Source organism: Carcharhinus amblyrhynchos, chromosome 10 (assembly GCF_965287045.1).
Source record: "Carcharhinus amblyrhynchos chromosome 10, sCarAmb.v2.hapA, whole genome shotgun sequence".
Lineage (NCBI taxonomy): Eukaryota > Metazoa > Chordata > Chondrichthyes > Carcharhiniformes > Carcharhinidae > Carcharhinus > Carcharhinus amblyrhynchos.
In genome coordinates, this window is record NC_137333.1 from 253,586 (window position 1) to 266,047 (window position 12,462).

At 41.1% G+C, this 12,462-nt stretch overlaps 1 protein-coding gene across 6 annotated transcripts in view; it reads left to right on the forward strand.

Annotated features, from left to right (window-relative positions):
* LOC145349492 (ankyrin repeat domain-containing protein 10-like) overlaps positions 1-12,462 on the forward strand; it is a 58,673-nt gene that overhangs the window by 9,639 nt on the left and 36,572 nt on the right. For 5 of the 6 annotated variants that reach the window (XR_013888081.1, XM_080198031.1, XM_080198032.1 and 2 more), the window contains one exon: positions 8,675-8,827. Coding sequence is in view for 2 of the 6 variants with exons in the window: in XM_080198031.1 (XP_080054157.1) it covers positions 8,675-8,827 (153 nt within the window). In the remaining 4 variants the exon portion in view is untranslated. Of the gene's footprint in view, positions 1-588; positions 8,828-12,462 lie in introns of those variants that run through there. The other variant, XM_080198028.1, reaches the window with a different exon arrangement.

The following is a 12,462-nucleotide window of genomic DNA, read 5'->3' on the forward strand; positions in this document are numbered from 1 at the left end:
TCCAGTGCTTTCTGTTTGTATAAATGTTAAGAAGTCAACAGAAATTAAAATTAGCAAAGACTATGAATCGACAATTCATTCAAGAGAGCTGCATCACATAATTAAAACATCCACTTTGTGATTTAATTGGCAGTTGCTCTTTGTGACAAAAATCAAGTCTCTGTGTATAATGCATTGTGAAGTGGTTTTTCTCCTGATGTCCATGGGGTTAAAAAGAAGATTCACTCACAGAAAATGTCCCAGGTTATTTTGATACAAAGGGTCCAGCGTTTGGATGGCATGTCTAGTGAGGCGTGTGTGGAAATGGCCAAACCACTTCATTGTGATACAGATACCTGTGGGATTTATTTATTTGCCGAGGACAATGGTGATGTTGCCAAGGCTGTGTTTGGTATCTTGTTGGGTGCTGGTGAACTTAATGAGATGCTGCCCTTGTACCGATGGGGTTGAGTTTGGCTAATTACAGGATAACACCCCAATGACAAAGAAGGAATATTACATGGAATTTACAGCACAGAAGCAGGCCATTTGCCCCAAATCAAAGTGATGTGTGACTTGGAAGGGTAATTTGCAAGTTAATGTGTCTTCATTGGTAACAGAGGCTGTAGTGTTCATATTGAGATGCTACAGAGTATTGTGGGTCATATATGCTACAGCCCTGGCATACCGATATCTGAGTTTATGCCAGTGGTGGGTGGGGATTTTAGTAATAGGGGCTTTGTGCTGAGCTTCTTCAGTGTTGTGGCTATACCACCCAGGGGAATAGCTGGGGTTCTATCATGTTGCTGACTTTAGCTTTGCCAATGAGAGTCAGGCAGTGGGCCACCAGTTTCTGGGAAGCCAGCCTTATGTATTGTATTTGATTGACAGCATCTTGAGACACATTTAAATTTCCTTGTGCTCAGTAAAGGTTTAAAAATTATTTCTCAGCCTGCTTTGTTGAAATTAGACAGTCCTACAAGAGAGAAAACAAAGAAGTTCTCATTGGACAGCTAAAAGCAATGAGGTAAAGATTAATATTCAGAAACGAGTTTGATTTCATGCACATAGGTGCTTAGTTCAACAACTGTGGCTGCTGTTTTTTACTTTTCAAAGCTGCTTAGTTAAGACAGTACCAACTGTAAATTGATTCATTGCTGCTGTCACTTAGTCATGTGCTTCATAAAGGTGTTTGTTCATAGCCAGGTTTAGTATTTATTCTATTGCCATTTGAAGCTCAGGAAAGAAATAAGTTTATATTATTATAGCTGATATCTGGCTGTTTACAAGATAGCTAGAGATTACAAAGTTCTATCTGGTTCAATATTCACTTAAGAGCAGTCTGTGGCTCTGAACCCAAAAATAATATCCTGAGATAAAGTGTGAAAAATTTCCTTACCTAATAAACATTTAGCCAAGCTAACAAAAATAAAACAATGTTTAAATGTGGGCCATCAAACTTCTTGGGAACAATGCTGGTCAGCTTGGTTTCCTGATAGTCTTACTGTGCCTTTTCAGCTAGCCTGGGATTCACATTTTATTCATGGCTGGGGTAAGGGCATGAAGAAATGGGGATTTAGTTCCCTGAACCAGTTCCATCATTCAGTAAGATGATGGCTGATCTGATTGTGGCCTCAACTCCACTTTTGGTGACAAAAACGGTTGATGAAGGAAGGGCTGTGGATGTCGTCTGTAAGGATTTTGGTAAGGCTTTTGACAAAGTCCCTCATGGCAGGTTGGTGAAAAAGGTTAAGGCTCGTGGGATACAAGGAGAGGTGGCTAGATGGGTAGAGAACTGGCTTGGCCACAGGAAACAGAGGGTAGCAGTCGAAGGGTCTTTTTCCGGCTGGAAGTCTGTGACGCTGAGAGACTTTGCCATCGCACCTCTCTCACACTCCTCAACCACCTCATACACCAGCTACCCCAGTACCAGTGGTGTTCCACAGGGCTCTGTACTGGGACCTCTGCTATTTGTGATATATATAAATGATTTGGAAGAAGGTGTAACTGGTGTGATCAGTAAGTTTGCGGATGACATGAAGCTGGCTGGACTTGCTGATATCGATGAACATTGTTGAACAATACAACAGGATATAGATAGGCTGGAAAATTGGACAGAGAAATGGCAGATGGCATTTAATCCAGGTAAATGTGAAGTGATGCATTTTGGAAGAACTAATGTAGGCAGGAGTTGTACAATAAATGGCAGAACCATCAAGAGTATAGAAACCCAGAGGGACCTAGGTGTGCAAGTCCACAAATCCTTGAAGATGGCAGCACAGGTGGAGAAGGTGGTGAAGAAGGCATTTGTCATGCTTGCCTTTATAGGACCGGGTATACAGTATAAAAGCTGGAGTCTGATGTTGCAGCTGTATAGAATGTTAGTTGTGCCACACTTGGAGTACTGCATCCAGTTCTGGTCGCCACACTATCAGAAGGACGTGGAGGCTTTGGAGAGAGTGCAGAGGAGGTTTACCAGGATGTTGCCTGGTATGGAGGGTCTTAACTATGAGGAGAGATTGGGTAAACTGGGGTTGTTCTCCTTGGAAAGACGGAGAACGAGGGGAGACCTAATAGAGGTGTACAAAATTATGAAGGGTATAGATAGGGTGAACAGTGGGAAGCTTTTTCCCAGGTTGGAGGTGACGATCACGAGGGGTCACGGGCTCAAGGTGAGAGGGGCGAAGTATAACTCCGATATCAGAGGGATGTTTTTTACACAGAGGGTGGTGGGGGCCTGGAATGCACTGCCAAGTAGGGTGGTGGAGGCAGACGCACTGGCATCGTTTAAGACTTACCTGGATAGTCACATGAGCAGACTGGGAATGGAGGGATACAAACGAATGGCCTAGTTGGACCAATGAGCGGCATAGGCTTGGAGAGCCGAAGGGCCTGTTTCCTGTGCTGTACTGTTCTTTGTTGTTCCTTGTTCTTTGTTCCCTGCGTGTCCCACTTAACCCTCGGCTCTCTTGTAGATCAAAAATCTAACTTGAGCCTTGAATATATTCAATTAACCAGCTTCCATTGCTTGCTAGGGGAGAGAATTCCAAATACTATTGATACTAGAAGAAATTCCTCCTCATCTTTGCCTTAAATAGGTGACCTCCTGTTTTTAAGGAGTGCCACCTAGTTCTGGATTCCTCCAGAAGAGGAAACATCCCCTCTGTGTCCACCTCTTGAATCTTGTATGTTTCAAGAAGATCTCGTTCTTCTAAACTCAGGTATAAGCCCAACCCGCTCAATCTTTCTCATTGGACAGCTGTTCATTCTAGAAATTAGCTTCATGAACCTCTTCTGAACTGCTTCCAATGCAAGCAAGGTAAAGAGACCAGAATTGTAGACATTACTCCAGGCGTGGTGTTGCCAATGCTCTGTACGCTTGTAGTACGAATTCCCTAAGGCCAACTTTCTGTTTGAATTACTTGTATCTGCAGGCTGCCATTTTAGGATTCATGTACAGAGATATCCAGATCCCCCTACTGCAGCAGCCTCTCTTTTAAATATTTCACTTTTCTATTCTTTCTGCCAAAGTGGACAACCTTACATTTTCCCTCTCTTTGCATCCTCCTCACAATTTGCTTTCCTACATATTATCATATCGTCAGCAAACTGGCTACATTTCAGCTGGTCCCTTTACCGAATCATTGATGGATCATAAATAGTTGAGGCCTCAGCACTGATTGCTATGGCACTCCATTAGTTATTGTTAAACCTTGACTTTTAAAGCAATACTTGCAAAGGAACTGCGCTTCAAGTCTGCAGCTAACTGAAGTTTTTTTAAGTTCCATGTGGTCATTTTCTTCCATACTGACCCCCAGATGGTAAGTGAGTTTACATCTTTGGTGCGTGGTCTTTTCTAGTTTCCTTGCAGTGAGAGAAATAAATCAGAAAGCAAAGGGGCAAGGGGAAAGGAAGAGTAAATCAGCAATCAAATTATTAAACATTAGTTGGATCACAAATTTCCACTGGAATATTAACAAATTCCAAGCAAGTGAGTTTTATTGTACTGGAGCACGTAATCCAAACTGACTCCAGTGCAGTATTGTGTCAGAAGTGCCATATTTTGGATGAGATGATAAACCAAGGATCCAACTGTCTGCTCAGGTCGATTTAAAAGATCCCATGGCACTAAGTTAATGAAGAACATTAAAATTCTCTCCACTTCTGGCCAATATTTATCCTTAAACCAACATCACTAAAACAGATGATCTGGTCATTACCATGTCATTGTTCGTGTGAGTTTACTGTAAGCAAATTGGCTGCTGTGATATCTGCATTACAACAGTAACTACACTTGAAAAAGTACCTCACCAACTTTAAAGGGCTTTGGGATAGCCTCTTTGGCACAGTACCAATGGAAATCCTATCCTTATTAGGGATGCAGTGGCGCTGTATAGATGGGATTCCTATTTTTCTTTCATAAACAACCTTCTGTTGAATGTCTCTCCGATTGTTGGTCGAGTTTGTCAACTACATTGTGTGCTCTTGAATTAATTTGGAATCCGAGTCCAATAAATAATGGTTGTACATGTTCCATAAAATGGACAGAGACTCTGAGGCTCTGACAGACATTTCAGAGTGTAAGCAAGAAAGCTCCGTTATGATTGGGCTTGAAGTGAACACTTGGGATGGCTGAGCCCTTGAACATCATCAAGGTTGAGATCGATAGGTTTTTAACCAGTCAGGAATTAAAGATTGCAGAGACAAGGCAGGAAAGTGGATTTGCTGAGTGTTAGGTCAGCCACAATCTTATTAAATGACAGAGCAGGCTCAAAGGTTGAATGGCTGACTGCTGTTCCTATTTACTATGTTCTAACACAGTTCATGTAGTCCTGGACTGTCAAAGTGGCGACATTCATATCAGCTGAAGTAATTCACATGCATATTTTTCTAAAAAAAAAATTGGTGCTTTCTGATGTTAGGTGTAAAGTAGAAATTGTATACATGCGAATTATTGCATGTTGCTGTGTTTATTGTGATAGCATTCAGTGACATCTTGTGTCTTAGTACACATCTGTTGATCTTACCAAATAAATTGTTTGTAACAGGCATGTGCCACCATCGTAAAAATGAATGGCAACATGTGTTTGCATAACAAATGAGAAAGTTGGCAAGAATATTGAACTGTTCTTCCAATAGTTATTTGGAAGAAATAACTATTGAGTCTTTGCGTAGAAAAGATGCATCTGTGGGGAATAAATTGTGCAAATTGAAGAGTTAATCCTGAAGTATCTACCATATGTACAAGATGTGATTATTCGATTGCAAACAGCTGACTCTGAATAAAGCAAATATTGTGTATTTAACAAATGGCAAAGCACAAAGCTAAGCAGGTGGTTTATGGCAGAACGTGGCATCACTCTTTGCCCTTTCTCTTTCATAAAAGAAGTGATGTGTGAGCTGTTGCACAGCTTGTGCCTGGCAAATATGTTTGTTCATTGGTGTCTTTTGGTCTTTTTTCCCCACCCTGGTTAGAGACAGCTGGGAACATTGTGAAATTCTGATGGGCTGATGTAAAAGAAGGAAGTGATTGCAGGCAGAATTCCCTATTCACAATGTCTCATCATGGGGAAGTTTGCTTGACACTATAAGAGTGCTTTGCAGTTTTACATTTAAGGAAATGAATGCTGCGGTTACTTTGTGTTTCTAAGGAACCACTTTGGATTTTGCAGCATAAAAGGAGGCCGTTCAACCCATCATGCCTGCAGTGGCTCTTTAAAAGCATTATCTCCCTATCTTCCCCCTTAACCCTGCAGACATTTCTCTTTCAAATATTTATCCAATTCCCTTCTGAAAGTTATTGATAAATCTGTTTTCACTGCCCTTTCAGGCAGCACCTTCCAGATCACAACAACTCACTATGTAAAGAAAATAATCTCTCTATTCCCCTCTCTGATTATTTTGTTAATTCCATTAAATCTGTGCCCTCTGGATATCAATCTTTCCGATCAGTGGAAAATGTTTCCCAATCTGATCTGTTAGAAGCGTTCAAGAGTAACTGTGTGAATTAAAATTTATGTGAATTCTACCTTTATGACAATGAAGGTTGATCAGGAAAATGAAAAATATTATGTACATTTCTAAACTACAGAATATGTTTCTTCCTACTATCTGGCAAAAGCTTTATCAAAAATATCTGGAACACCTCATCAAAGTCATATATTTGGTGTCCTTTCCTTTACCTCCTTTGCTGGACACATTGAGAGGAGAAAAACCGAGTGAAGTGATCTGAAATCTCTTGTCCGCCGATGGTGTTAACCTTTGGGTAAACGTTTGAAAATGGTATCACGCTGCACTGGACCTTAATTATCGATACCTAGAATGCTAGTACACAGTCCATCGATGTTTGCTGCCCAACCACCAGCTGTGTCTGCTGAACTGAATATTTCATTGGAGGAATCTCAGTACAATATTATCTGCATATTCCACATACTCCAGGGGAATCTTCCTGTTACTGAAGGCCTTGGGTGCCTAGGTGAGAATTTTGGTTATGTCGAAGACTGTTCTGGTCAAAACCCTACCCCTTCCACTTCATGCTTTTAGTTAGCAAAGATTGTATGAACTTGTGATGTATAAGAACATCTGCCAGAGGAGGTGTGGGTACCATCCGACTCAATAAATATTTGTTTCACCCTTTTTTCATCTTGTTCTATTCGATTCCTGTGACATATAAATTCTTTGTGATGCCCTTAAGATTATTGAACGCTACTGGGCAGAAACTGGCCATTTAGCCTAACTGGCCTATGTCAGTGTTTATGTTTCATACAAGCCTTCTCTTTCTGACTCTATCCTACCCTATTGGTTTATACTTCTATTTCTGCTTCCCTCATACTTATCCATCTGCTCCTTAAATGTATCTATTCTATTTGCCTCACTACCCCCTGTGGTAGTGAGGTAGGTGATGTTATGTTGAACTGCTTTGAGTTCACGGTCTTCTGTACCCAGGGAATGGACAGTGACCAATCTCTCTGCCAGTAGTTGGGAAGATCCTGGGGAGCTGCAAAATCTTTCTGACCAGAGCCTTGGGAGATGACAGCGTTGTAGATCTGCAGCAAGCCTCATACCTGCTGCAAATTTCACATGTTCCTGTCCATTTACAACATGGTTAAATGCAACAACGTATCAAATTTGAAGGGCCTGGGAAGGTGCATCAATATTGAGGACAGAGAACTTGGATTGGAACTGCAATTCGTTTTGCTATTTCATCAGAAGACTGGTGAAGATTGATCTTTCTGAAGGTGATATGGTAAACCCAAAAATCCTTCATTTTAACAGAGTTATAGTAAAGAGCTAATGGATGAGTGTGTGATGGCTGTTAAATGTGCTATCAGCTTCTTATAAAATCTAGCAATTTAAATAATGCCAAGTGGCATTCGGCAGCAACTAGTTGCATCGAAATAACATCTTTGATGTAGGGGAAGTGCCCCAAAGTTTTTCATGTGGATGGTGAAAGGTTGCTGTAGGAGGGATTGGGGAAGGGGATTGGTTGACAGGATACCAGTCAAATTTTCCCTCTAAATTATCACTTTGGAGCATACCAATTTTTTGTTAAATTTTATTTGAAAGTAGATTTCACAGGTCCCTGCGGAGTTTTGAAAACATTATCATTAGATAGTTGTAGCTGTGGAATCTACGATGGTTGCAGACTTCATAGCAAGCCGACCAATTCAGTCTCTTTATACCATGTTAACTGTAAAATGGCTCTTGGGACAAAGTAGGTAGGAGTGCATTGTAATCTTGTCCCTTTTCCCCTAATTTAAAGCACAAAAATACATTTATGTTTTACTTTATTTTATTTAAAGAATATCTCTGCCTTGGAATTGTAAATGATCAAAGTAGGAGTCTATAGACATTTCATTTTGCTTTCTTAAATATTTTAACTTTTTCATAAACACTTTGTGACTTTCTGGAGCTACTCTTGCTTCAGATCACCTATGCATGTGTCATCTCTATATCAAACTGCTGGCTTTCCTCAAAACACAGACTTAGATTTTCTCTCTCTCAGCCTATGTAACACATTCCAGCTGAGAAATGAAAATGCTTGTCAATTTCTGTCTTAACTAGTTTTCATTCTGAATCAAATAAGAAGTGAACACTTTATTTAAGGATCCTGAAGTTCATTTTTAGAATAACCCTTTGGTCACTGCTCACCAGCACTGTGATCATAACCTGGAGGTTTTTTTTCCCCAGTTTATCTCCAGGTAATTTAAAGTCACCCTGAGCCACTTGCCCATACTAGTCATTGGATACCAGTTAATTATTCTTGTCTCAGGCTCCTAGAACTGCCAGAAGTTTGTGCCTTTGTCAGAAGCTTTTAGGTTGTCATTTGCTTCCTTGTCATCTGTTGACCCGAGGAAGCAAAGCGTTTTTTTTAAAAAAAGAGGGCCTTTTTTTTAATAATGGGTGTTTTGGTGTTTGTCTTCACTTTTCTGGGACTTAGTCTATTTAGTGCAGAGTTCATGTCTGACAGGGTTTGTGCTCTTAAGTGCTCGGAGACGGCAGTGTGCTGTGTCTTTGGCAAGGTTGAAAATGGAATATTGGTATTTGAAGTAATACTCAGCTGATTGAGAATCCACAAGGCCACAAATATAGCATCATTGATAGATTGTCAGGGATTGGTGTCATTCAATTGAATGGGTAATAGTTTGACAAGGTAAATAAATGGTCATTCACTTTGTTCTCTTCTGTTTTGTAGCTGGAGTGTGTAATACAGTTGGTGCAGGCAGGAGTTGGAGTCAACATCGCAACATCACGATTTGCTCAGACTCCAGCCCACATTGCTGCTTTTGGAGGGCATCCTCAAGGCTTGTTGTGGCTGATCCAAGCAGGAGCAGATTATAATATACAGGTAAGCCCAAAGGGTAGAGAGGATTTGCAGATTCGTTCGTGTCTCCAACTTAATTTCAGACTTGTTCAGAGATTCCTATCTGGCACAGCTGCTTTCATTGTTCTGACAGTAATGTAATAGTTTTGGTTTGGACTGGTGCTCCGCCTTCCTCGTGGTTACCAGCAAACGGTCCTGTTGAATTCACTGTATTTAGTTCCTGTCAAAGGACTGCGTGGGTGGCGGTGGTTAGTACTGCTGCCTCACAGCACAAAGCACCCAGATTCAACTTAGGCCTTGGGTCACTGTGTGCAGTTTCCACGAGTTCAGGAGCAGTTATGGATGGGTAACTGGCCTTGACAGCAATGACTACGTTCCTTGAAAAAAGAAAAAACCCATTCAATGACATCAATTGAGACAGACACCGGGGGACAAAGAGAGAGATAAAAACAGAGAGAACACACAGTGACAGGTGAGAGAGATACTAGGTGTGTCATTTCCTGCCTTTTCTGATGTTACATTTATCAACCTATGAAAAACAAATGACTCCTGCAGCAGCAGGATGGCATTGCATTTCTAATATTCCAGGTCTCTGGATTCTTTCCTCATTTTCAAAGAATCCCTACAGTGCAGAATAGACCGTTCAGCCTATTGAGCCTGCACTAACAACAATCCCACCCAACCCTTATCCCCATGCATTTACCCTGGTAATCCCCCAATACTCAGGGTCAATTTAGCATGGCCTATCAATCTAGCCCACACGTCCTTGGTGTGTGGGGGGAAATTGGAGCGCCCGGAGAGGGTCAGGGCTGAGGGAGCACCACGCCGCCGGAGGGTCAGGGCCAAGGGAGTTTCTGGTGGGTTTCCTCAATTGATGTCACTGAATGGGTTTTTTCTTTTTCAAGGGAAGTAGTCATCACTGTGAAGGCCAGTTACCCATCCATAATTGCTCTCGAACTGAGTGGCTTGCTAGGCCGTTTCGGAGAGATTTTAAGAGTCAACATGTTGCTGTAAATCTGGAGTCATCAGATAAAGCAAGCAGAGTTCCTTAAAGTACATGGTGAACCAGCTGGGTTTCCATGGCAATCAAAGATAGTACTGAGACTAGCTTTCTACATCCAGGTTTATTAATAGCTGCCGTGGTGGGACTTGAAGTTATGTCCTCAGGGCATTAGTCTAGGCCTCTGGATTAAGGATGCAGTGACACTACCGTGACACCACCATCCCCCCATGTTTGTTTTTGTTGTTGTGTCTATCTCTGTGTAGAATGCTACAAAACTAGTTTTTTGGAAATAACTGTAATTTAAATAGGGCAACAAATGACTGACTAGTTGAAAAATGCTTAACCTTTATAAATATGTTCAATTGAATTTATGAATTTAATTCCAAACTATTTACTGTAATTAGGACAGAAGTTTTTAATAGATTCACGACTACGTGGATAATGTGTATAGTGCCTATTTCAAAGTACATGGCACAATGCTTTATTTCGTAACTCTTTTAAATCCTTGCTGCAAAGGATTGCATTTAGCCATATGCTCTGGTATTTTATTTGGAATATTTCCATCATTTCTTCCCAATGAGACTTCTGCAAAATAAATCTTACACTGCAGAGATTAACAGCGACTTAAGCTATCAGTTACGGTACAGTTGATTTATTAACAAATTTATTCCGCTCCTCTCCAGACCGCCCCAACATCACAAAGTGCTTCACAGTTAGTGTAAAATCACTGTTGTTCTGTAGACAAATACCAGCAACCAGTTTTTACACAGTAAAATGACACAAACAGCAATAAGATAAACAATCGTTAATCTGTTTTATGCTATTAGATGAATGTTGGACACTGAGAAAATTCTCTTGTTTTTATTTGAATAGTTGTCAAAAGATCATTGCTTCACTTTGCTTTATGTCTCATCCCAGAGTGCGGCGCTCCCTCGGCCCCAACCCTCCGGCGGCGCGGCACTCCCTCGGCCCCGACCCTCTGGCGGCGCGGCGCTCCCTCGGCCCGAACTAAAATGCTAGCCTGGGTTATGTGCTAAATCTGGAGCGGGGCTCCAAGCTGTGGCCTGTCTTTCTCTATGGCAGGAGTGTGCCCACTGAATAATAGATAGCACTGATATTCAAAATTGACATGTTCCCAAACCCTTTTTGACTGAAGTTTTGGGTATATTTTTCTTCGAATAGATTGATTACTGCCCTTATGTTCCATGCCTCACTGACACAGTTTGATAGGAAAATATAGAATTCACTTTAGAAAAGTGTATATTGTGTTTTCCTAGCCGTTGTTGCTGCACAACCAGCTCGAGTATAAGAGCTTACAGAATCAGGTTATTGTTACATCATCTTAGCTTTGTGCAAGGACTTTATTCTGATCCACGAGTGACACTGCCTTTCCCACATCAGTTTGTTTGCTGGTTGAATCTTTCTGAACTTTCTGACTGAGTGACAGACAGCGTTGGTGGGGATGATCAGCATTCATTCTAGGCTGAGATATTCTTTTCCCTGGATTAAAGACAAAAAGTGGCTTCACAGGCAGCGATAACCAAGCTCTTTACAGATTTTAGTTCCATCTGAGTAATCCTGTATATCTAGAATGCCAATTCAGAGCTCAGTGAGCAGAGTGGGTGCCAAGAAGGAAAAAAATAAACAACCATAGTGCCTGTGACTAATGGGGAAATAATGTTTTTGAAGCTTACGCAGACTTTGAAATAGGCACAGGGCTTGGTTTCCCTCTCAACTCATGGAAAACTTTCACTCAGTAAGATCTTTAGAAAGTTTGTTGGCTCACTCAAAGGTTGGATTGGTTTAGTTGGACACTGATCAGAATTCTGCAGAGTTGCATAGAAAATCAGAGCAGGAGCAGACCATTCAATCCTTCAAAGTTTGCTCCAACATTCAGTATGATCACGGCCTATCCTCTATCTTAATGCCATACTCTGGTGCTCTCCCCACATTACTTGATGGACTAGAAATATATCTGTTTCCTCCTTAAATGTATTCAGTGACTTGCCGTCCATAGTTTTCTGTGGTAGAGAATTCTACAGGCTCACCACCCTCTGAAGACGTTTCTTCATATCTCAGTCCTAAATAGCCTACACTGTATCCTGAAACTGTGGCCTCTTGTCCTAGATGAATCCCCCACCCCCACCCCCATCCCCACCCCAGCCTGAGGAAACAATGTACCTGCATTTCGTCTGTTCAGCCTTGCCAGAACTTTGTGTTTCAATTAGATACCCTCATTCTTCTAAATTCCAGTGAATACAGGCCCAGTCGACCTAATCCTTGTACAACAATCCTGCCATCCCAGGAATCAGACTGATGAACCCTCACCGCATTCCCTGTATGACAATTATGACTTTTATTAGATAATGTTATAATTCAAGGTCAGAAACTCCAAAGTGTTTTATGAAGTCTGCCTGGATCACAAATTTTGCACTTTGAATTTGGCTAGAATAAACATGAGATGTTTCACTTCAGGTATGATTCAAATGACTCACTAGGGAGCTTTTGCCGAACAAAATTTATTGAAGAATACAGTTAATATATAGCAATAATTTTTACGAATTACAAACGAGACAAAAACAACCGTGATATTGTATAACCCTTGACAAATTTATGAAATGTTCCAACCAAACAAATCTCCTTAAAACATACCCTT